Raw genomic sequence first — 26229 nt, 5'->3', positions numbered from 1 at the left:
CCTTGTAAAAAATCCCTCTTCAGATTTCTTGTAGGTCCCCTTTCTTTGTCTTTTTATCCCTGAATTTCAGCTCAGTAGTGCTGATGGGGCCAGATGACCTCTGTCCGCTCCTTTTTTAATCTTTTGGAAAAACATTTGACACAACTCCCTGGCATGTTTTAAAGCACATGGGATTCCCATCTGCTCCTCTATGAGCCAAGTTCACATTTGCTTAGTTTCCAGGGCCAGCTAGGCTTGGATGCAACCAGTTCAGTGTTAAGCTCCTCTGAGCTCTGAAAGCTGAAAACTCCTGTCTGCACAAGACGCTTAACTCCCATTTTCCACCTGGTGCAGGCTGTGTGTTAATGGTGCTAAACTGTGACATCTTGTTGCGGAACACTTTGAAATTGTGCTATGAGTATGTTAGAAGTCAGATATATTTTGCAGAAAATGCAGTGTTAAAGTTTTATTGCTATCTTTGTATTTCCAAATTATTCTTCAGCAGTTTATATCTGATTAAAAAAATCAATGTTCTCTTGCAAATTCAACCCTGTTAACAAAAATATGCAAATCATAATTGCTGTTTCACAACATTCATTATTTTCAGACAGTATTAGTAAAAAGCATCTCAATTTATGTGATAGGACACTCTATCAAATGGTTATTAAATTAGAACACTTGCCAGTGAAAATTCTAACTGTGGTTAACATCTTGTAAAATGTAAAAGAGAAGAAAACTATTAACCACGATATTCTCATCTTGATTCACTGTGATATAGACAAATGTATCCTGTTAGTCATTATGAAAGCTGCATTGACAAATCCCCAAACCACATAATGAAAATAACGTGTCCTTTTATCTATATTAAAACCCCATCAAGCCTCTGGTTATTGTCCTGGGAGTCAGGGAGAAACTTAAAGAGACATACTCTCATTTTATTGCAGCAGGGTTCATACACCCAGGATGACTTCTGGGAATTAGGAGTGATGTTACTACACTCCTAAATTGCTACAGAAGATAATTTATTTAAAATAAAACTTTTTTATTTGTTATTAAAACACACAAAGCCCAAAGAATGGAATTAGCTATAATGCAGTTGGAGTGAGACTTTCAGTCGGAAACTGACACCTGAATTTTCGAGACCAGGGAGGCAGGTCGTCATCTCCAAATATCACTCTTCCTGCTTGTTTTAGATTCTTATTTTAGGTAAGAAAGAATCACACCTTGTAAGTGCCTAACTGTCATCAGCAGATGTGGAATGTAGCCTGGACAGCTAGAGACCACCAGAGTACCTAAAGCTCGGTGAAGTGAACTCACCTGAACTTGACATCTACTGGGAACTTGACAGCAATTGTCCAGGATAAGACAGTTACACATACTCAGATTTACTGTTCCTTGTAAAACAGGACTGATACTTTTAAATTCTGGCATCTAAAGTTGGCTACTCCAATAGCCTTTTCTTCCAGTGCTCACTGACATCTGGAGATGAGGATGTGAGTAGCACTTCTGGAAATCACACCAAGCTCTCTTTAGATGCATAGTCTGTGCTTGTAAACATTGACTAAAAAACATATTTTCTTGTGTTTTCTTGCCATATGGCAAGAAAAGTCTGAATTCAGTGCATTGATTAGACATTATTTACATAAAAGCAGGAAAAGAGATCTCCAAATATAAGTTGAAAAGACCATTGCTTCTGTCTGCGATAAACGTGTTTGCTGAATTCAAAGCAATGAATTGTGTCTTCTCCTCAAAGTAACATAAATATAGGCTGTCCTATAAGAAATGTGAGTGGAGCAGTGGTTGGTAACATTTTCTTTTCTTAGTGGTGTTATAATACATTTATGCTACATGGAATTTATGAAAATACTGGGATGAAATCCATAACCCAGATTATTTTTCAACCTGAGAGTCTTCATGCTGGAGCACAGTCAGGGATAGCAGAGATTTCTCCTCCCTACTTACATATGGTTTAGTTTTGATGCTGGAATTGTGTGTGGAAACATTTTTCTTCATATTTTGGTAAACCTAGAGTTGGAACAAGGAAATAAAAGATAACCTCGGTTATTACTTATTGTACTTGGAAGACTGCTTTTCTCCCTGTGAAGCAGGCACTTGTAAGATACAGTCTGCCTCCTCTTGAGGGAGAATCACACTCGTACATGCCCATTTACTTCCCACTGACTCCAGGGGGAATCCAGACCGCAGATGGATATTGTCCAGTCACAGAGAGCTGGGTTGAGGAAGGGCACTGGACTGCAAAAGGGGATTTTTTTTTTCTAGGTACAGTGCTTTGAAGTTGCTCATTAATTCACCTCTATGCTCGGCAGGTTCTGCCAGGCTACCAGCCTGCAGGGAGGCTCAAGGCTGCAAAGGCAAGAGTCATTCATAGCTCTCCATACCCTAAAAGGCTCATAAGGACACTGCACTGGGAAACTGTGTGTCTAGCTCAGGGAGGATACCCAGGTAGGAATCAGTAGTTTATAAAGGAGTTGCTTATCCTCCCTGAGAAAGAGATCATCATCTGGTAAGGATGAAGTATGACTTCGAGAATAACATACTGCCCTCCCTCTGTCTGTGAGGACGTGGCAGCACACACTTATGGCAGCCCCTTCACGAGATCCCTGGCTGGTGGCCCAGGCTCAGCTCCTCTCCCATGGCAGCTATAAGCGTCACCAAAGCCAAATGCACTGGCTCCTTCACAAGTGAAACACATTCCCATAGCACAGGCTGAGAGATTTCAGCCTTCCAGAGTCCTGGTGCAGACAGTTGGAGGAAAGAAATCCTCACCAGGGAGGTCAGGATTTCTTCCCATGACAGCAAAAAATCCCCTGGACTCTTACATAGATCCATGGGCAATGTATCCATAACTCAGTGGTGCACTTGAATAGAAACCAGGAGACTATCAGCTAATTGTGATCTACGAGGCTAGGGAAAAAAAAGAAAGTAAAAGAAAAGTAACATTTTCTTCTTCTGTGTTTACTTACTGCTCCTTCTGCCTCAGCCAGCTGACAGGCAAGAGAGGAAACCAGCTGTGAAAAAGAGGGTCTCTTTCTGGAGTCAAGGTCCCAACAGGACTGCATCACGCGATAGCTGCAGGAGCAAAGAGGGGATACAGAAAACATGTTAGCTGCTGGACTCTCTGTAAGTAACTACATGGAAATGCAGAATTTGAATGAGAATCATGAGGCACCAGAATGATTTTATGGAAAGGTGCCCGATTTTGCAGTTTCAGCAGGGACCAGTGCAATGCTTATCAGCTAAAGTCCCTTGCAAACTTACTAGGTCAGTAGGTTCCCTGGTATTTATAAGTCCCACTACAATTCTTTCATTGGCCAATCCATCAGAGTCACCTTTGATGCCATCACATTCTTTACATGGAGAGGATAAAAACAGTATAGTGTCATAGCAAGGCACTGAGTCCCTAGACTATCTACGAGATGTCTGTCAAAAGAGCTCAGGCAACCCGAAGTTCTTCCCTTTCCTCCATGCTCTGGGTCTTGTAGCTCCCCGTCACCTTCTCTTCTATTGCTCCCTGTGGTCCACCTCTAGGCAGAGTTCATTCAGGCTAAAAACCATGTGCTGAGAGCACAGGAAGAGCTCCCACCAACCCTTCCTTAGCAGGGTTTTTCCTTTAAGAGTATCCCTGTCCTCCTGGAACTAAATCAAACATGCTAAAGCTCAATTGGAAAAAAAAAAAAAAAAAAAAAGGAAGTTTAGAAAAAATCACCAAAGATTCAGTTAATATCCAAAATGTATTTGGTATAACATAGCTTTTGCAAAAAGAAAAGGAGTCTGTGACCTGAGAATGAGAAGTTCCCTAGGAAAGGAAGGCCATGTAACCTTTTGTGTTGATCACTTCTGTGTTAGGACAAAACTTGTAGGATCAAGCAGCTAGAGGTAGGGGAAGATCTCACCTTTTGCAACTTTTCCTGAAAAAGGTATGGTTTAATAATAACAGTGGTTTAATAAATATAAATTCCCATGCTATCCATCACTCAGGAAATACACTTACATGTCTTTTGTAGCATAATACGGTTGGTCCATTTTAAAACCACTTTGTATTAATTTGTAGAAGTTTGTATCAACTGGAATCCCAGGGTAGGGATTTACACCTGTGGAAAACATCAGAGAATGCATGTTAATTCAGAAGCTGCCAAAACCAAGCACTGCTTTTCTGTTGTATTACAGAACATGGCCTCTTCAGGAACCTGCTTAGTAAGGTTCCATGGGATATAGCCCTAGAGGGCAGAGGGGCCCAAGACTGTTGGTTGATATTCAAGGATCACCTACTGCAAGGTCAGGAGTGTTGCATCCCAACTAGAAGGAAGTGCAGCAGGAGGGCCAGGAGACCTCCTTGGATGGATAAGGAGCTGCTCAGGAAGCTTTGAAGGAAAAAAGAGGCTTATAAAAGGTGGAAGCAAGGACAGGCGGCCTGGGAAGAATACAGGGATGTTGCCCGGGAAGCTAGGGACCAGCTTAGGACAGCTAAGGCCCAGTTAGAATTAACTTGGCTAAGGATGTTAAGGATAACAGGAAGGGATTCTATAGGTACGTTGCAAATAAAAGACAAACTATGGACAATGTGGCCCCCTCCCGGAAGATATTGGGAGAACTGGCTACCCTGGACTTGGAGAAGGCTGAGGTTCTTAATGTCTTCTTTGTCTCAGTCTTCACTGGCAAATGCTCTGACCACACCACCCAAGTCTTGGAAGGCAGACACAGGGACTGGGAGAATGAAGACCCTAGGCCCACTGTAGGAGAGGATCTGGTTTGAGACCATCTTAAGAACCTAAACATACACAAGTCCATGGGACCTGATGAAATCCATCCATGGGTCCTGAAGGAGCTGGCGAATGAAGTTGCTAAGCCACTGGCCATCATATTTGAAAAATCATGGCAGTCAGGTGAAGTTTCTGGTGACTGGAAGAAGGGAAATATAACCCCCATTTTCAAGAAGGGGAAAATGGATGACCCGGGGAACTACAGACCAGTCAGTCTCACCTCTGTGCCTGGCAAAATCTTGGAGCAGATTCTCCTGGAAGGCAAGCTAAGGCGCATGAAAAACAACAAGGTGGTTGGTGACAGCCAGCATGGCTTCACTAAGGGGAAATCCTGCCTGACCAATTTGGTGGCCTTCTGTGATGGGGCTACAAAACTGATGGACAGGGGTAGAGAGGTTGACGTCATCTACCTGGACTTGTGCAAAGCATTCGACACTGTCCCACACGATATCTTTGTCTCTAAATTGGAGAGACATTAGTTTGATCGGTGGACCACTCGGTGGATGAAGAACTGGCTGGATGGCCACATGCAAAGAGTTGTGGTCAATGGCTCAATATCTGGCTGGAGACCAGTAATGAGTGGTGTCCCTCAGGGATTGGCGTTGGGACCGGTCTTGTTCAACATCTTTGTCGGTGACATGGACAGTGGGATTGAGTGCGCCCTCAGCAAGTTTGCCAATGACACCAAGCTGTGTGGTTTGGTTGATACGCTGAAGGGAAGGGATGCCATCCAGAGGGACCTTGACGTGCTTGTGAGGTGGGCTGATGCCAACCTGATGAAGTTTAACCATGCCAAGTGCAAGGTCCTACACCTGGATGAGAGCAATCCCTGGCACAGCTACAGGTTGGGCAGAGAAGAGATTCAGAGCAGCCCTGCAGAGAAGGACTTGGGGGTGTTGATCGATGAGAAACTTAACATGAGCCGGCTTCAGTGTGCACTCGCAGCCCAGAAAGCCAACCGTATCCTGGGCTGCATCAAAAGGAGCATGACCAGCAGGTCAAAGGAGGTGATCCTGCCCCTCTACTCTGCTCTCGTGAGACCTCACTTGGAGTATTGTGTGCAGTTCTGGTGTCCTCGACATCAAAAGGACATGGAACTGTTGGAACAAGTCCAGAGGAGGGCCACGAGGATGATCAGAGGACTGGAGCACCTCCCGTATGGAGACAGGCTGAGAAAGTTGGGGCTGTTCAGCCTGGAGAAGAGAAGGCTGCGTGGAGACCTCATAGCAGCCTTCCAGTATCTGAAAGGAGCCTACAAGGATGCTGGGGAGGGAGTATTCATCAGGGACTGTAGTGACAGGACAAGAGGTAATGGATTAAACAGGGGAAGTTTAGATTGGATATAAGGAAGAAATTCTTTACTGTGAGGGTGGTGAGGCGCTGGAATGGGTTTCCCAGGGAAGTTGTGAATGCTCCATCCCTGGAGGTGCTCAAGGCCAGGTTGGACAGAGCCTTGGGTGGCATGGTTTAGTGTGAGGTGTCCCTGACCCCATGTCCCCATGTCAGAGGGGCTGGAACTAGATGATCTGAAGGTCCTTTCCAACCCTAACTATTCTATGATTCTGCAACATACCCAAAGAGAATATTTCCCATAGTAATATTCCGAAAGACCAGACATCACTCTTCGTTGTGTATGTCCTCTCGAATAAGCTTTCTGGAGCCATCCATTTAACTGGCAAACGAGCCTGTATAGACAGGGGGAAAGGACGCCAGGTCATGCAGTGACACAGGCTTTCTTAATGACTCACTGTAGTTTCCAGTGCTTGAGTAGGATCAGTTCATGTTTGCTATGTGAAAAGCTGGACCTGTTTCTATAGCACCTTTGAATTTTCCTTATAGAGAGAAACAGGCACTTCTATGAAGCCAGTTCATCTCATCCATTTTAGATGACTATTTAAGGAAGAGATGGGCTCAAGCCTGGAAGAGCCTTCTTCCATCCTCTGACTTCCAGAGGGAGTAGCGTAGATGAAGATACCCACACAGTACTTCTTCGTATAGCCAGAGGATCTGGTGTACTCCCCCCACATGCTATTGTCCCTGTATTATTATTGTGTGTAACAGTAAACAATTCCCAGCACTTCCATCAATGGATTTTCAGTGTCATGTGGGTACCATCCCATTTACAGTACTAGCTTGATCATATTAATTATAAGCTGAGAATTTGCATTTGCCAAGAGCAGGAAAACATGAGATTTCTGCACTCTCTATACAGCTGGCCATAAAGCTAACATGGAATTAGAAAATGAAAGGCTTCACTTTCTTGGTTCCTTGTCATTTTTACAATGGTATGAAAAACAGAGCACGCAGGAACTTACATTGCCCCTGACAATGTAGTTGGAGTCGTTCATTATGTCTCTGGCAAGGCCAAAGTCACATATTTTCAACACTTTTCCATGGGTCACTAGTACATTTCGGGCAGCGAGGTCTCTGTGAATGCACTTAGAAGAAAAAGGAAGGTTAGCGCTGCAGCATTTGGTATCAGAAGAAGATAATTCCCTTGTCTCAGAGAGAGTTCTCTGAACTGATGCCTCCTTCCACTTAAACAGTTTGGAGAATGAGCAAGCTGGCAGTTCCTGGTTGTCCTGGCAGGTGGACAGGGCCAGAGCAGGCAGAAGTGTGCAGTGTAGCTACTTCTTACTCAGGCTCATGTCTAAAGCTGCAATCCAGTCTTCACTGTAAAGCCAGGGAAGGAGGCATAGTTCTAACCTGCCACTGAATGGCTCTGTTCTTCAGTATGACTGACCTAATTTTTCTTTCTTTTCTCTCTAAACAATTTGCTACCATTCATCATACCGATTTGGACTCAAGAAACTCCATTCCTTTGGCAACTTGATAAGAGAAGCAAAGAAGGTCTTCAAAAGTGAGCACATTAAAGCCCTCCTCTTCATCCATCTGTCTGCTTTCACATCTAATTTCATCTGTAAAAAATAACCAAAAGCATGAGTTTTCCATAGGCTTCCTTCCTATCTGGTTAATTCCATTGGTTGCCATAACGATTTTCACGTGCTCCTACCGAGAATATCACAGAGAGCATCCATCTTTTGCATCCTTTGTTCAGATACAAAGTAAAGGAAAGAATATTTTCATGCAAATACTATGCATACGTATTTGTGTGAAAAATATTCAGAAACATAAACCTCTCATCTTAAGTGTTGTTGAATCCTTCTCCAGCAAAATTCCTGCTATAAGGGAAGAGAGGCATATGATAGAAAGGGGCCTCCTGTGTCACTGAATCTTGTCTAGTTAGAGCAATAATATAATAAATACAATAATAACAGAATTACTAGAGATAGAAGCAATTACCTTCCTCAGAAGGCAGCACAATCCCATTTGATCCAGATGTCACATTTATGTTTTGACTTTGTGTGACTTCATCTTCTCTCCATAGAGCTGCATTCACACCATGCTTGAGGTGAGTTCCCTTCCTGGAGTGTATGACACATTTTCAAAGGTTACACACAGTGTATCACATAATCTTCTGCACATAAACTATTCTTGCAGTAAAAAAGCATGATCAGTTACTGGCATTAAAAATCTGGGCACAGACATGAGTCTTCTCGAAAGTGGGAAGAGAATAAGATACTACTTGTCTTTTGCAGTTCAGTGTGAAGAACATCATAGGGAGAATCAAATCTCAGTTCCTCCCAAAGGCATTGCTTATTAAAGTATGTGAAGACACGTTCTCATGAATTCAGTGATTTCAGCAACTTACAGCACAGCTGATAATGCAGCTTAAAAGGAGACAGTAGTTTATAAAGCATTAAACTGCTGCTGAATGCTTTACCTGGAATCTGGGTTCAAACGGATATTGTGGTAAAAGCTGAAGTTGTGCTGTTTAAAAACATATGTCAATGTCCGGTGAAACTTTTCTCTCTTGCTCCTTAAGTAGTTCAGAAGGTCACCATAGCAACAGTATTCAAATATCAAGTAGATTGGTCCTGAAATAGTTGGAGATGTAAATGCCTCCTGCTATCCATGGCACTCTCTCCATTAAAGCCCTAATGATACCACATCTTCTTTCAGGACTAATCGGTATTAAGCATCCCACGCATCTTCCTTCCCCAGTTGTACCTCTTTTCATCATTCACTTCTCTCTTTCCTTTGGGTGTTACCCCCATCCCTGCTCTTTTTCAGTTCTTTTCTTTCCTGTCTGTTTTGCAGCCATTTTCCCCTTTCTTTCCCCAACTTCACTATTTGGGGAGCCACATGATTAAAAAAACCAAATTAAAATTTGTTATGTGAACATAACCATGTGGATACAAAAGTACCTTACATCAGAGAAGATTTTCCTTTTCACTTAATAAACTAACCCATATCAGTGCCATCACCACTGTAACAGGAAAACCTCTTCTACAGAAAGGTTGTTGTATCACTTCATGCAAGTCCAATGAGAAAGCACTCATTTCTGTACACATGCATGGCCTTAACATTGCTTTCAGCTCATCTTCATCTTGTTTTGGGCCAGCACAGAACAGCAAAATTGGTTGGGCAAAGACAGGATTTAAGATGAAGAGAGAAACAGCAGCCTGAGGAACAGGCGATTAAGTATGTCTTGGATGTTTTTAATACTGCTTTCAATGATCAGTTTTTGATACTTTTTTTCTGTTCAGGAGTCCTGGTTATTCCAGAGGTTTTAACTGGTACCTTTCTACAATTGCAAGTTACCTGACACAGTACAAGCTCCTAGTAGGTTCACAATATTTTCATGGCTTCCAATGTGAGTCATCATTTTCAGCTCAGACATTAGAGCATCTTTTTCTGAAGCATCAGGTTTTTCTGTAAAAGTAATAACAAAGATTTGGGAATCTCCAGCAAAGAAATAAAAAATGTAAATGGTTGTGATGCTTTGTCACAGGCAAGTCTTCATTTCAAGTTCATTGGACCGACAGTACACTTGGGAACATCCTAAAATATTGTTGTAAAGTATAAAAAGATTTAGCCAAAGGTGGAAACTACATGTGTGTGAGCGTGGGTCATTTGAATGTTTGTGAAAGCAATCATAAAATGTTAGTATTTGTTTTCTTGGGCTGACAAGGAATAACAGCAACTATTAAGGTGTTCACAAGCACAGAGAAAATGGCAGTCAACCCTGTTGGTAAGAGAAAAATGTCTTAACAGCCATACAGCATGCAACCAGTTGCAATCCAATAGCTAACGAAAACTCTGTGTTTCAGTAATAGCTTTAGGCTTGTTTTTCAGCAATCTTTGGTCTTCATGATCTCAGTGAACTTGGGATGTGAACCAAAATGATCAACTTGAACTTCCATAAGGACAGCCACAAAGGAGTGGACCAAGGAAGCATGAAGCTGCTACACACGTGCAATAGGGGATGAAGAGCTGGATGGCAGTTCTGGCAGGAAGGAACTGTGTGGGCATACTGGTGAGTAGGGTGTTGGTGCAACTACCAATGTATCAAAGGGTGGATGAGGTGGCTGTTGTTCTCTTTTCTCAAGTAGCAAGTGATAGGATGAGAGGAACAGCCTCATATTGCACCAGAGAAAGTTTAGACTGGATATCAGGAAAAATTTCTTTATTGAATGGGTTGTCAAGCACTGGAACAGGCTGCACAGGGAAGAGGTTGAGTCACCATCCCTGGAGGTATATAAAAGACGTGTAGATGTGGCACTGGGGGACATGGTTTAGTGATGGACTTGGCAATGTTAGGTTAATGGTTGGACTCAGTGATCTTTAAGGTCTTTTCCAACCTAAATGATTCTATGATTCTATGTGGAACTTGGGACCCAACAAGGCAGCCCTCCTCCTCTGCTTGCTGCCAGGGAGGCTTGCTCCTGGGCACTGCTTTTGTGAGGGGTCAAGACAGTTTGGAGAGAGGCCAGAGCCAAGCAGCAAGGAGTATTAGAGACTTAATAAGCCTGACCCATAAGGAGAGATGGAAAGAAATTGCTTTGCCATCAGGAAGAAAAGACTACGGGAAGATGTGCCAGAAGTTTTGCAAACAAGCTAGCTCAGGCACAGGATGTGAAGGAAGTACAACAGCTAGACAGCACTACAAGACAAAGTGATCTTACACCAAAGTCCACAGAGTCACCAATGTGACCAGCAGGCACCTGCACTATGAATTTGCATTCATCCTCTTTAGAGCAGAGCAGTTCCATCCTTTCACACACAATGCAGACCTCTGTTGCTACAGGAAGAAGGTACTTCAGCAGTACCTTTCCAAACTGAAACGGGATTTTGAAATGAAGGATTTGTGAGATGTCACTGCTAGAAGTTTGTATATAAAGGGACTTCCAGCAATGCTTCTGCTTTGGAGCCACTAGAATACATCATTGCTTGTAACAGGCACCCAGAGTTTATCATACCTTTTAGCATTTTGACTGCAACCTGGACTGAATCTCCTGCATTGCTAATTCCATAAGCTGTTGCATTTACCACTTTCCCAAAAGCCCCAGAACCAAGTACTTGTCCTAAAAGACACAATATGCCAATATTATTTACAGTTGGTACAGCACAGGCTATTGCTCCAGCACTGGGGTTTGCCTTATGGACTGCTCACCAAACTCCAGATTTTCCCTGGGAAATTCCCATTTGAGATCATACTCAAATTCTCTGAAGTCGATGTAGATATACTCGTTATCCGATGGGCCTATGATGTGAATCATTTGCAACTGGCTTTCGTATCTAAATTGCTTTGGAAGATAAATAAAACAACAATGATTAAGTCTTAGAGAAGGAGAAACAGCCTGGTAGGAACAACAGAAGAAGGGGTGGGTATTTATATTTGCTTTTACCTTTTTGTATTTATGAAAAATTAGTATAAACAAGAATGCGATCAATAGGAGGAAAAATCCAACAGAGACATAGAATGCAGTACTGTTCAGGGGAGGAGAAACAGCTCCTGCAACTTTAAGAGATACATATTACCACTCACTGAATCAGAGCTTTGCGTGTACAGCTAAAGGTACAAGGAGAACCCGCAGTTTAAGGTCTTTTCCCTTGTACTCACTTCTGCTTCCCAGACAGGGACTGACCCTTGTGGTTCTGTTGGCTCAGTCATGCTTTTGCTTAGGTGTGCAATGACCCCCATGGGGTGGGGAGAGCTCCCATGGGCATTTCTGGCAGCACCATGGTGACCTCCAGGAGAGGAACAAGGGCCAACACCTTCCGACTACCAAAGTGGCTTCAGCTCTTCCCAAAGCTGATGCCTTCACTCTTCAGTTAGGGATTACTAAGGTGAAATAAAACAGCAGACCCAACATTGCTATGGCTCTATTCAACGCTTCATATTTGTGTGAAATTTCTGCTCATTTTAATAAGGGAGGCCCCCACTTTGGCACCAGAGAAGAGAGACCTGAGTCACCCATTCACCCACTGTTTCCCACAGTGTATACAAACAGCACTTGTGTTTTACTTGCAATGCCATGGCATGGTCAGCCGTTTAGCCAGGCATAAAATAAGATCTATAATGACAGCTTTAATAGAGAAAACCTATGCTAAAACACTGTTTTATGGTACCTGACAGGTTAATGAAATTCTTTTCACAGGCTGAACCAGCAGAATTTTTTGCACAGCACTCCACAGAGAAGGTTGTTGCTGTCTCCTTTACATCTAAAGTACTGCTTGAAATCCATGACCCCAGGGATCTCCTCTCGGGTAAGAAGTTGTGAATCCCCTCAGTGATTTCTTCTGTACAGCTGAAAAAGAAAGCAGACCAGTTCTGATTTTTGGCTCACGATGGCATTTTCCAGGGTAGAAGGTGGGATGTTTCAAAACATGTCTTGTGTGATATGTCTGTGCTGGTAGGGATAGAGGGAGGGATAGATGGGATTGGTTTTTATTTGTCACTGTTAGAGTGAGGCTTCAGAGCAGTTGCCAGTCTCATTTTTGGTGACGGACATGATGGGGTCTGCAGGGGTTGAACTGGGCTCACTATCTCCTACACTGGGCTCACTCTCAGTCCCACCACTGCCCTTGCAGGGCACCTGCACCGCTTAAACAATGGGATCTCCAGAGTTTCACAGTTGACACCCCCCCCCCCCATCTATTCCCACTGATTTCACTGTTACCACAAACACCCAAACCACTGAGCAGCTCCAAACAAGCCCCTACTGAAACAATAAATACAAAATGAACCGGCAGTAAAGTTCTAACTCATTTCTCTGCAGGTGTGTGATTTCAATGAGAAGTTTCTCTCACTGATAGTGGAGAGCATCCACCCTGTATTAATGACTTATTTAGGACCTGATACATAGAAAGAGGAAACATTACACTCAAGGGAAAGTAAGCCTCCACAGAGATTATTTTGCTTATTATTTATTTAGCTTTTTTATCATTCATCTAAATGAAGAGGTAAGTAAATAAAATTAATTCAGCTCCACACAAAGCACTAACTTCTATATGTGCAAGTTCCCAAGAAAAGAAATGCCATGGCATTTTCTTTCCAGAAAGCTGATTTAAGGACTGTTTTAAAATCACTAGCTGGATGTTTTCTTTCCTCTTCCATTTCTGCATAGATCAATGTTAGGAAGCCTCTTCAGAGCTATGGATAAGAAAATCATCTAGATATTTTGTTTTTAATGTCTGCTTAAAATACTTAGAGCTTTATCCACAGTCTTCTAAAAGATACTTTGACTTAGTACTTTTCTGCAGCACGGGAATATTATTTTTTGGAGTATCTAAATAAAAACGGCAGGGTTTATAAAACAGCTCAAAGCTGTTTCAGCATCCTTTGAAATTTTAGGGCCTGACTCATTGTCCCAAATAAATAGAGGAAATAGAAACACTCTCACTGAGTGTCACGGTTTAACCCCAGCCATTAAAGAAGCCCCACAGAGCTGCTCACTCACTCCTCAACATGGGATGGAAGAAAGAATCAGAAGAGTAAAAGTGAGAAAACTCGTGGACTGAGATAAAGACAGTTTAACAGGTAAAGCAAAAGCAAAAGCAACCCTGAATTATCAGCACTGTTTCCAGCACAAATCTGAAACAGCCCCACAGCAGCTACTGTGGAGAAAACTAATTCTATCCAAGCCAAAAACAGTACACTGACTTTACTGGCCTTGCTAACAGGTCACTGTAACAGCTGTATTAATCAAAGCTTACCTAATTAACCAAGCCTGTATTAACCAATGCATTCCCTGAATACCCGTACCTTTGACAGGCCAAGAGGAAAACTCAGATTGGACTTTGTAACTGCCTGACTGTTGCTATAAACCCTGTGGGGTTTATTTCACCATAAAGAATCTGAGATACACACCTTTATAGACTTCATTTCACGACAATAAAAAAAAATGGAAAACTTTCTCTAGTTTTGGTGATCCCCTGGAGCATGCCATCATGGCCCCTTGTACAAATGGTCGAAGGTGCATTTTACACCTGGTTTCTTACAGGCCAGTCTTCATTTAACCAAGGATAGATAAGATATGGCATTTGCAATGAATAAAAAAGAGGGAAATGTATTTACTTGGATGAGTTCAGCTCGGGACAGTTCCTCCAAACCCAGGATGAGGCAGGGTAACTGTCAGCAATGCAGGAGATCTGCTTGAACAGCCACTGCATCTTTATTTCTGGCTTTCCTGCAACAATAGAATAGAATAATATAATGGTTTGTGTTGCAAAGGACCACCTAGTTGCCCTCCCCTGCCATGGGCAGGGACAACACAATATAACACAACATAATTTCTGTCAGCACTTCAGTGATCAAAACCTTGACACTTATGGGGCAATGACACTCTGCCAAGACCAAGGTCTGCTTCTGTGTTTTCAAACTAACCCACCCACATGTCACTGTGAGAGCTGGGTACAGCCATCAGTCTTCCTACTTCCTACAGCTCCTGGCCTCGGCTCTGTAGGATGGCAGTGTGGGCAAGGCAAGGGGAGCAGCTGCTTCTCTGTACAGGCACAGCCAGACCAAAACAGTGTCAGAGCCAAAGTTAGAACCTTGACTTCTGCTTTTCTAACTCAGAGCAAGCAGTCAGCCCTAGGACTCCCCTGACACCTCAGGTCTGGGTGTCCAGCTTATACAAAATGTGCACAAAGGATCCCTGTATAAATAATACCTAGTAAATAATGCTTCCTGACCTGACCTAGAGCAAGGATGAGAGGGTGCTGCAGTTGTGTGGCAGAACTGAGAACATTGGGTAAGACTCCATGTGTGTGAGTGACTCGAGGGCAGGGGTGTATGAAGCATTGCACCCCTAACACACATTTTACACACCAAAGGGTCTCAGACTAACCACATTAACTCACAAGTGCCATTAGGGAAAAAAAATAACATAAACACATAGAAAGCTAACACCTAATGAGGGTGTTTCCTCTCACTGTGTATCTCATGTGGTCTGTACTCAGACTTGTTCAGGCTGGAGAAAAGAAGGCTCAGGGAAGACCTTATGGCAGTCTTCCAACACCTAGAGGGGGCCTAGGAGAAACTTGGAGAGAGACTTTTTACAAGGGTATGTAGTGAAAGAGGGTAGGCATTATGAAAAAGTTCTCCATGAAGTAGGCTCTGACGCACTGGCACAGGTTGCCCAGAGAAGCTGTGGCTGCCCCATTCCTGGCAGTGTTCAAGGCCAGGTTGGATGGGGCTTTGACCGTAACCGTTGTATGATTCTACAATATTCTGGCTCTGTAGAGTTAGAATAAAATACTCTGTAGAGTATTTTACTGAGCTCCCAGGCTTTGTGGTTTTCTGAAGAAGCATTATTCTTCTCAGTGTACGACTCATTTCTCATATTCTATCATCTCTGTTTACAGCAAACTAAAGGGAAGACAAAAAAAATTAATAACTTCCTCCTCCTTCTTCTGTTTTCCATCCCTGACCAACACAAGAAACATGACACACAGGCAGCCAGCATCATTCCCTGACCCAGAGCCTGGATTTCAGTAGTGTAGTGCAGAGTGAAGAGAATCACATTTTTGCCTTGTGCTCCTCCATTGTCAACAATAAACCTAGGTTAAATGAAATGGGGAATACCAAGGGAAAATAAATATCTTAGCTCCATTTATATCAGTGGCAAAATCCCAGACTTTGCCAAATCTTCACAAGGATTATTTTCTCACTTACTTCTCACATACAGAGTGAATTTTTTTGTCACGACTGTATCATCATTTTCAGCATAAAATACATATACTCCAGACCGGTGCTGATGGTTGCAGAACTTTGATGAAATGCTGTGGAGTAAAGAAAAAGAGGGAAATGGACAAACAATTGACTTGAAAAAGATTTCGATGTAGTTAGGACTCACACAATCCAACATCTTCTAATGAGGAACCCAGATGAAATTATTTTTGCTTAGACAATATAAATCCCAGAATGTAACAGTCCTGATGAGAGGATATTTGTTTCCTGCAGTATTGATTTAATTCTGCAATTTTCTTCATAGTTCCTGGAGTACATGTGGACTGTCAGGATGTGATTTTATTACCAATCCTTTGGAAGGCAACATATATAATTCATAGCGTCAGAATGATTTAGATTAGAAAAGACCCTAAAGATCATTGAGTCCAACTGTAAACCTAATACTGTCGAAGTCAAGACGATGATTGTCAGATTTAAATGGCAGCTATTGCAGTTCATCAACATTAAAAGGCACTTCAGAAAATCTCTCTTAGATGGCGGAGATGGGGGCAGATTTTGGGGGCAGATGTTTTGCCTGGCTGCTCAAAGATAACTGGTTAGGAAGCCCCCAACTAAATTGCTGTGGTAAAGGCAAGCAGAATATCAGGTGGTTTGAAGCAGAAATTAAAACCAGACAGCCTATATCAGCAATTTGTGAAGTAAGAAATCCAGAGAAATAAACCCAGGGTATTTCTCATTAAGCAAGATACATACAAAGGAATTAAGTATCACCTTGCAATTCTAAACCAGTTTTGCAATTCTAAACTGGGAAAGCTCACATGGAAGCCACTGGCAATTTTGCCTTTTACTAAGGTAAACTCCATATAGTTACTGACTTTTGAAGGTCTTCATCTGAAATGGCCTTAAAGATGTCCCTGAACTCAGGGATTTTTTTAAATCAGACCCCTTTTAAGCTACCTCAAAATGGATACTGAAGGCAGAAAAACCACAAATCATCTGTTGCGTTTGAAATCCTAGGCCTGAAGAATTAAATCTTAATAAAGTAATTAGAAAATAATTTAAAGCGTGTCTTTGATAACTGAAAACACAAGGGGATGTGAGATAAATATTATAAATTTAGCAGAGGTCGCTCTGTGTATGATCTGCTCTTAGGAGGGAAGTGAAAGCCAGCAGTGTGCTAAAGCAGAGAGTCAACAAAAGCAAATAGAAAATGGAAATTCCGAAGGAATGTCTGGAAACATGTAGGGCAGTGACAGAAGAGATGAATCCTTGGGACTTAGAAACTAAAGAAGGGGACAGAGTTAATTAATGAATTTAATATGATCTATAATCAGGAGGAAAAATTTGATAAGGAAATGGTGGAAATCAAAAATGCAGAAAAACAGGAAATGAAAAAGGATATGAAAGAAGTAAAGTAGAAGTGTTGGGAGACAGGATTACACAGAAGTTAACTAAAATGTGCAAAGTTAGATTCACAATACATGAAGATATATGATGACCTTTATTTGTTTTGTTTCAAGAAACATTCTGTTTTAAAATCACAATGAAATCTGCAGTGCTACAGCTGCAGGCATTTCCTGATCTGCCTACCCCTTGCTGCTTCAAACTGAATGAAATATCTACCTCTACTTCTTTTCCTCAGGGGAAATGTGTCTATCCAACGCTAGTATTCAACCAAAACTGAATAGCTGCGGGGAATGTTTGTACAGAAGAATGTACTTGTCAGATGAAATAATCACCAAATTTATGGATTTTTCCCTCAATTACATTTTTTCCATAAGATAAATTGGATGACAAAGAAACAAACACAAAGTATAATTACCTAAAATAAACCTAAAAAAAAGTTCTTAATTGACAGCACAGTCAGATGAATGGCTAAGTTGTCTGTTTGAAGCAATCTCCAGGCCAAGCTGTAGTGATACTTGGGGCGGTGAGGTGCCCATGGCCATTGTCGTGGCCATGGATGGTGCAGGGCTGGCCTGGAATGCACTTCTCCAGGACATGGGCTGGATTTTCTCTGTCAGCAGGTGGTGATCAGCGCTCGACAATTGTTGGTGCTGTGCTGCAAAGGCTATCTGATTTGACTCATAGATCCCAGGCCACCAGCAGCTGCACCTTACCCATTAATGAGAGTTACCTAAGCTATTTCTGGAGTTCTCAAAATTGTTATTGTTGGCCCAGCCCGTAGCACCTCCTTCTTATCTGGATTGAATTTACACCAGCTGTCAATCATCCAAGCAAAACTGCCCCTGTTCTTATGAGTGGTGAGAAGAGATCAATACCAGCTGCAAAGCAAATCAACTACGCATTATCAGCTGGAGGGAGGTACCTATTGGACAAGGATGAGCAAATGCTCATGGTTGTCCCCTGAGACTTCATTTCCAAAATCAGTCGCGACCACAAAGAACAGATCTGCCTAGCTCATGTCAGGCATTGCAGATTAGTCACCAACACATACCCATAGCTATCAAAGTTTGCTGACAGCCCTCGCTTTATCAGCAGGGACAGAGTTCCTGTGGCCATTGCCAGGAGATGACAGTTTACTAATCTGAACTGAGCTGTCTCTGAACTTCATGAAGATCTGACTCCAATGCACCTTCTAATGCAGATGGGAAGGCCAGTGTGTTGCAAAGATGACTTGACAAGCTAGTTGGATAAAATTGAGTGCACCAAAATTCTGAGGAATGAAATGATAGAAATAATAATCATGGCTGTAGCACAACTTCATACAGATGCTAAGAGAGGTTTTAAGAATACGAGAAAAAAGTCTGTGCAGCCACATTAATTCCTGCCTAGGCCCTACCTGGTTTTAAAGTGAAAACTTCAAAAGAGCAGCTTAGCTTTATTTTCATTGAGGTGAATAAGAGTTGTTACCTTGAAAGCCAAGGGACTACTTTGAAAGAGTCTCTGAAGGAAATTAGATAACATTATCAAGAAATTAGAAAGCCTAAGGAATGGAGAAAACATTAGCCTTAAGCAGGATTCATGCCAGAACTTCATTGTAGGAAATAACAGAAAAGGTAGATAACTAACAGGTTTATTCAAAACATGTTTTGCAGCAGTGGAAGAATACATGACCTAGGTAACAAGCAGAACGGTATGTTTCTGTGGCATAGTTGAACAGATCTAACAGTGGCCTGGGAAACTACATGGCCTTAGACTTGATTTAAGCGATCTGAAAGACACTGGGAACATCATCAAGAACAGGATGACAAAAGGGGAATACTTGTGATCCAGTATGAAAACTGCAACTGAGAAACTATGTTAGAGAGAAAGGGAATAGCAAAATGCAGATAAACAAAAGGCTACATGCTTAGTTTACCAAAGGGTTTATTATAACATGGAGAATAACTTGATTCTAGAAGTTATTTACATGAACTGCTGTTGAAAACCAAAATTATGTTTGAGCGCTTTTTGTTAACACAGCTTCACCTCCACATTTTAAAAACAGAGAGTACAAAACATGGACAGTAAGCAGCCCAAACGAGATATAAATACAAGACATTATTATATCAAATTACCAAAATGTTCAAGTACCTGTGTCCATCCATGCTGTAACTTTGTTTACATGGAAATGTTTTTTGGGAAGATAGCCACATGCATCTAGCTGATGGATATGCTGTAAAGTTAACTTCAAAGCAAAACGCTTCCTCACCAATTTCAAATTCTTCTTTAGAGTCGGTTATATTTATAAATCCCTTTTCTGAAAAAAAAAAAAAATTAAAATAAAATTTATATATTATAAAGGCCGAACTGCTTAATGAAGGAACTTTGCCATCTGTATGTTTTTCATTCTGGCAATCACAAGCAAAAAAAGCACCATGTTACATCACAAAAGGCATCCTGCTAATCAAAATAAGATAATACTTCCAAAATAGTACTGAAATGATGTCACTGTGCTCAGCTGCAGACAAATAATCTCAGCCTGCTGAAGTTGCATATTTGGTCAAACTAGAGTCTTTTCAAATTGGCCTGGTTCCTCTCTGGTCCACTCTGCAGAGCCACAGGCCCACCACCACCATTATGTATTTGGTTTGGTTTAGGTGTGTTCCAGGTGCTAACAGTTGCATCTTCTGGCTTTCCTCTATCAGGGACAAAACCAGGTGGCACTATTAGCATAATCAGATGTTGACAGCAGTTGTTTCTCCTTCCCTGAAATGAACTGAAGATTTTGCTAATGAGTCTCGTAGCTGCTCCTTTATTTCTCCATCTCAGACATATTTGATGCAAGACAACAGCAACATGAAAATGTGTTTTGAAAGTGTGTGTGAACTGTAAGCTGCTGGCACTTGCCCTGCTAGGGTGGGATTAGTTTCACCTAATGGAGCTGTATGAAGTTCAGTAACCCACCTAAGCTACTTGTTTTGACCTCTGATAAACTCAGTGGAATGAGAGGCATGTCCAGATGTATCCCATCCTAAAATGATAAGAAGACAATAAAATATCTGAAAATATCTCTTTCTTGACACTGACTGCTGGAGGACCCAAAGTCATTGCTGGCGCTAGATGTCTCCTGACGTGAAATGAATCCCACCCAAACAACAGCAGACATATGTGGGAGGAGGCTGTCCTAAAGACATCAGTGGGGCTAGGATCAGCTCTGTAAAAATCATGGAATCATATATATTGGAAGAGATCCTGGAGATGTCTAGTCCAGCCCCTGCTCAGAGCAAGTCCAACTAGGTGAGATTGCTCAGAGCCACATCCAGTTGAGTTTGGTATCCTCAAGGAAGTAGGCTTTACAACCTCTTGGAAACTCGTGCCAGTGTTTAACCAGCCATATGGTGAAAGACTGCACTGTAGAAATATCGCTGGACTGGTTTTTTTCTTTTTGAGTGTTTTTCTTCTGGTTGAAACCTTATATCCTGCTTGGCATGTTTTATCCGTGTCTATCTTACTGGCTTTCAAAATACTATCTGGAAACTCCCAGAAAACCACAAAGAAAAAAAAATCAGTATTTTAAAACAGGAAGCAAATCCTTTCATGATTGTTCTCCTATTTTTATTTTTTTTTTTGCTTATTGGTTTTATAAATTGGACCTTCATGTTTTGAATGATGTTTCGGACTTAATCCTTCTAGGCAGAATGTCATCTCTGTGTGTACTGTCAACAACAGAACCAGTCAGGAGTCAAGGCTTTCTCCAGAGTGTGCACAAGGACCTTGGAGCAGGGTATGCCCTTTCTCTGGGAAGCAACTTAAGAAAAAGTAGTTTCTCTCTTGAAAGAGAAAGAAAATAGCACATTATTGCTTGGCTGACTATTTTTTTGGCAGATTCAAGTGTCTTTCTGCCAGAGAACCAGCGAACATGATTATTGAGTAATGACAGAGAGGTGAGATGAAATTCTTGAGACTGGAAACAAAGCTTTCAAGTCTCTGTATTTATTGTATTTGTTTATTTGTGGCTTTAAGCCTAACGTGTTGCGAAATAGCTTGCATATTCCTGAATCAAGATTGCATAGGGCTAAAAATTCTTTATTCAACACTGCTGTAAATAGAGCATAAGAACTGCAGAAACAAAGCCTTGCAGCTGCAGTTGTTGGTGTAACCTCTGTTGTGCTTTAAAGTGGCTTAACCACCCTGCCTGACCTGACCAGCTACACAAGATGGGATAAGTTGGTTAAGTATCAATCAGCAAAAAGCAAAACCAGAGCTGTGTGGATGCAAGGCATCACTACAGATTAGAAGACCACTCGCCAATGTAGTTAATGGTAGCCAACCACCCTAGGCCACGCAGTGTTGTATGTCAACCAAATCAGTTTTCTTGTGGTTAAGCTACATCACGACCATTCCCAGTGTAACCGTAGGTGCTGACTCATGAACTGTGATGGTTAAAGGTAGGATCATTTCAGAAACTATCACCCTATGCTATGGACAACCAAGTGAAATCTGTATCTATACCACTGACAAAATTGAAGCTGGGATGATAGCATAAATTCACGCCAACAATGGTTGACATTAGTATATTAGGCTAAAGGTTGGGGTGGTTCAGAAGCACATGATGTACCTGCATAAACTGGGAGAGAAGCACGCCTGTTAGCCAGGTGACAACAACCTCTCACTTTAATCCACCATATACGTAAATAAATAGATTTTCTTGTCAGCAAAGCCAATAAGCCCTCAGTTTTGTTGGCATAAAGGATCTTAAGGAGGGTACAGACAATCACTGCGGCTTGGCATATTCCAGTTAAAAAATACCCTACTCAGAAATCCTTCCATGGACAGTGACTGAAATATCTTCTGTTACTGTGACACATACTCATACCTGTTCATGGATCCAAGAAGCCACTCTTTCTGAACTGGGCATCAGTACTGAGAAAACAAAGGATCTTGCTCTACCTCTACACTACCCTCTCACTCCTGCCTTCCTGTTTACTAGGAAGATGTGTGTAGAAAAAATGCCCAGGTATTGTACTCAGTTACTGTAAATGATGAATGAACTTCCTGCTCAGTGGGAGGCAGAAACTGAAAAGAGGGTATTGCATTGGGAAAGTAATTTCTGAAGAGACTGGGGCAAGTATTCTCACTTTCTATCATTCTTAGCCTACGTGTTTGTCCTGGGTTCAGCAGTAGCAGTCATTTTTCTGCTTCTTAGTAGCTGGCGCAGTGCTGTGTTTTCGACTTTCAGCCTGGGAATAATACTGATAACACCGATGTTTTTAGTTGTTGCTCAGTAATATTTACTCTGACCAAGGACTTTGTGAGTCTCATGCTCTGCCAGGGAAGAGGGGAAGCCAGGAGGAAGCAGGGACAGGACACCTGACCCAACCTAGCCAAAGAGGTATTCCATACCACAGCACGTCATGCCCAGGATGTAAAACTGGGGACAGTTACCTGGAAGGGTTAGATCACTGCTTGGTCGGGCTGGGTATTGGTCAGCGGGTGGTGCGCAGTTGTATTCTCTTCCCTTGTTATTTCCCTTATCATTATTATTACTGGTGGAAGCAGTAGTGGTTTGTGTTATACCTCAGTTACTGGACTGCTCTTATCTCAAACCGTGGGAGATAAATTCTTTCGATTCTCCTCCTCATCCCTCCGGGAGTCGGGGAGGGAAGTGGGGGAGTGAGACTGAGACTGCATGGCTCTGATTTATGGCTGGGCTTAAACCAGGACAGTGCTGTAAACTCTGAAAGCTTAACTCATCTAAGGTGAAACGCATGGTGAGTGCTTCGGAGAATCTTGTTCTCAGGGCTACAGACTCCATTTCCAGGCACAACAGTCAGAAATGTACTTCTAGGGTCTACTCCAGCAGTACAGTCCTAACTATAGCTTTCCTTTCTATACCTTGGTTCCAGACTTACGACTCTTTGTACATTATTTCCATCTGAAAAACAAAGTTTGAGGTTGAGGCTATTTTGGACTAACTTCAATTCCCCTGGCTTTTAAATCAACATATTGCTTAAGTAGAATGATGTGTCCTTTGTTATGCTTTTAATTTTTTAAATTTTCAGGCCTTGTATAGCTTGGTCTCAAGAGGATGGTTTCCTTCAGTGCCTGGAAAGCAGGAGACATGCAGAACAACCAATAATGTTGGAGTAGTCTCTCTAGTTTCAGGTTTTCCTTCAGATCTATCAATGCTTGTTCTGGTTTTTGAGTGAGACAGCCCACCACCAAGAATCTTATATATGTTTGATTTCTTCCTCTCAGACCTATGTCAGGCCTGGTACATCTTTTGTATTTAACTTCCAAAAGGACTGTCTTTTAATGGGAATTATTTGAAAAGCAGTATAATGCAAAGGTTGATTATCTTCATGTACCAGAATGGCTCAGTTCAGGTTAATGTCTGGGCTACCCTAGACTGTCAGTAAGTCAGACTTTTTTCTTAGAAAAGGAACTACAAACATACGCTGCCTACCTGCAAGCAAACAATTGCCACATGGAAAACAAAGAAAAATTACCAACTGAGGGACAAAATTAACACCAGGGGTTGGAATTACCTAAAACTGTAACCAAAGCAGTTTGATTCGGATGAGCAGTAGAAGAACAGGTATAATGTCCACTATCACTTCTTCCTGCCGCTGAAGCAAACACATACAGGATCCGAATTGCCGAGTAATCGGTTTGATATTCTAATCCTTCAAACTGGCGATCCTAGTTTTCAACAGAGATTTCCATTTAATCAGTTGACAGTGCCCAATATTACCTCTCCTGAAACATGCCCTGTCTTCTTACCTGCTCAACTTCTTTGTTTTCTAAAGATAATTTTATTCCAAATTTGTAATTATGGTGAACAGCTCTGCACCTGATCAGCAATGGTTCTCCGACTTTAAGAAGTAATTCAGGTAAAGGTGCTGCTTGTCTTTCATTTAAATCTACAAAATCAAAACATAGTCACTGAAAGAACCATCACTTTGCCTGGAAAAATGCTCAGTTAGTTCAATAGTTTTGATGTAATTTACAAGATATCTATAGGGCGCAGTTCAGCACAGAGCTTAGCTCAGGTGAGGTTTACTTAAAAGAACCAGACTAATAAACCTGAATGTATAGATCAATTTATAATTATTTATAAATGTATATATTTGAGAACACTTTGAAGAGTGTTTCCATGCCCCGTAGTCCTAAAAACATGAAGAAAAAATTAATAGATATTTAGCAAATTTAGGGCAAGACATTTTTTACAGAGACTACAGATAGCTATTAGAATTAGGTTTTAAACATGTAACTGAGCAATCATATTCATTATTAGATTTGTTCCAGTGATTATACAAACATATAACATTATACAAACAAGTAATTCAGCAAAGAAGTTATACCCAGGTGAGCAGTGCAACTAACTTCAGCAGCAAGATCCAGCTTGCATGTAAGTAAACTTAGAGGGAAGTTACCTATTGTAAAGAGGCCAGTGCATTCCCTGCCCAGGTCATTAGCTGCACAGCACCATATATAAGTTTGAAATAATTCGTATTGTATCTTCTGTATGCCATCTATTTCCCCAGTTTCTTCATGCACTTTATCAGGGCAGCTGCAATTACAAGCACAATTATTCATTGACTCATTTGGTTAACTTCAAGCAAATAAATCTGATAAATTCCCAAGCCATGAAACTATGCAAACAATAGTGGGAAAACTGGATCTTACATAGCTGAATAAAAAAGGAACTAGGAAAGGTGAAGATAAGAAAAGAAAATGTCACAGCTTAGGCAGAAATACGAGCTGAAATAACCTGAATATGCTCAAACTGCCTCATAGACAGGTAATGCTGTGACTAAAATCTGGACAAGAATGAAATCATAGAGGCTGAGCTTTCATACCACATCTCTGAATTCCTGTGGTGGGAGATGCTGCAAATCCAGCAGCCCTTATGAGACCCAGATCCCAAAGAAATCCCAAAGACCTCAACAAGCTGCAAAGAAAGGCATTATTCCTGCTATTAATAGAATCAACTTTATATATTAATAGAATGGGGGAAAAATAATTTAGCTCAGAAAACTAGTATCCCTTCTAACATCTTCCCAGCTCTAACACTTCATGTGAAGTCCCCATGACTGGAAAAAGGGAAACATTGCATATATTTTTAAGAAGGGTAGAAAGGAGGACCCTGGGAACAACTGACCTATTAGCTTCACCTCTGTATCTGGGAATATCATGATCAGATCCTCCTAGAAGCTATGCTAAGGTGGACGTGGAGGACAGAGAAGTGATTTGAGACAGCCAGCATGGCTTCATAAAGGAGAACTGCTGCCTGACCAACACAGTGATCTTCCATGATGGAGTAACTACATAAGTGGACAAGAGAAGAGCTATGGGTGTCATCTATCTGTATTTCTGTAAGGCCTTTAACACAGACTTCCCCAACATCCTTCTCTCTAAATTGGAGAGATAAGAATTTGATGGGTGGAATGTTTGGTGGATGAGGAATTGGTTGGATGGTCACATCCAGAGGGTAGTGGTCATGGGCTCAATATCCAGATGAAAATCTGTGACAAATGGTGTCCCTCAGGGGTCTGTACTGGGACCAGTACTGTTTAATATCTTGATCAGTGACATAGACTGTGCACACCCTTAGCAAGTTTGCAGATGACACCAAGCTGAGTGGTGTGGTTGACATGCCTGAGGAATGGGGTTGACATGTCTGGCTCAAGAAGTTGGCCTGTGTGAACTTCTTGAGGCTCAACAAGGCCGAGTGCAAGTTTCTGCACCCGGGTTGGGGCAACCCCCAGTATCAATAACAGGCTGGGGGATGAAAGGACTGAGACCATCCGTGAGCAGAAAGACTTGGGGGCACTGGTGGATGAAAGATTGGACATGAGCCGGCTTCAGTGTGGGCTCGCAGCACAGAAGGCCAGTTGTATCCTGGACTGCATCAAAAGGAGTGTCACCAGCAGGTCAAAGGAGGTGATCGTGCCCCTCTACTCTGTCCTTGTGAGACCACACTTGCAGTACTATGGTCAGCTCTGGGGCCCCCAACATAAGAAGGACATAGGCCTGTAGGAG

The 26229-nt window shown here is 41.9% G+C and overlaps 1 protein-coding gene across 1 annotated transcript in view; it reads right to left on the bottom strand.

The window, feature by feature from the left end:
- Window positions 1-1869: 1869 nt before the first annotated feature.
- Window positions 1870-26229, bottom strand: part of FLT3 (fms related receptor tyrosine kinase 3) — a gene marked incomplete at both ends in the record, with an annotated part of 41341 nt that continues 16981 nt past the window's right edge. The window contains 19 exons of the mRNA XM_080613460.1: window positions 1870-2004; window positions 2964-3069; window positions 3992-4091; window positions 6334-6445; window positions 7076-7198; window positions 7554-7678; window positions 8064-8185; window positions 8545-8698; window positions 9426-9536; window positions 11084-11188; window positions 11278-11410; window positions 11513-11625; window positions 12237-12415; window positions 14185-14296; window positions 15784-15890; window positions 19336-19501; window positions 23733-23886; window positions 23968-24107; window positions 24621-24757. Of these exons, the coding sequence (XP_080469586.1) occupies window positions 1870-2004; window positions 2964-3069; window positions 3992-4091; window positions 6334-6445; window positions 7076-7198; window positions 7554-7678; window positions 8064-8185; window positions 8545-8698; window positions 9426-9536; window positions 11084-11188; window positions 11278-11410; window positions 11513-11625; window positions 12237-12415; window positions 14185-14296; window positions 15784-15890; window positions 19336-19501; window positions 23733-23886; window positions 23968-24107; window positions 24621-24757 (2434 nt within the window). The remainder of the gene's footprint in view (window positions 2005-2963; window positions 3070-3991; window positions 4092-6333; window positions 6446-7075; window positions 7199-7553; window positions 7679-8063; window positions 8186-8544; window positions 8699-9425; window positions 9537-11083; window positions 11189-11277; window positions 11411-11512; window positions 11626-12236; window positions 12416-14184; window positions 14297-15783; window positions 15891-19335; window positions 19502-23732; window positions 23887-23967; window positions 24108-24620; window positions 24758-26229) is intronic.

The sequence above is a fragment of the Psittacula echo genome (assembly GCF_963264785.1).
Source record: "Psittacula echo genome assembly, chromosome: 3".
NCBI lineage: Eukaryota > Metazoa > Chordata > Aves > Psittaciformes > Psittacidae > Psittacula > Psittacula echo.
This window is presented reverse-complemented; position numbering and strand designations above follow the sequence as displayed.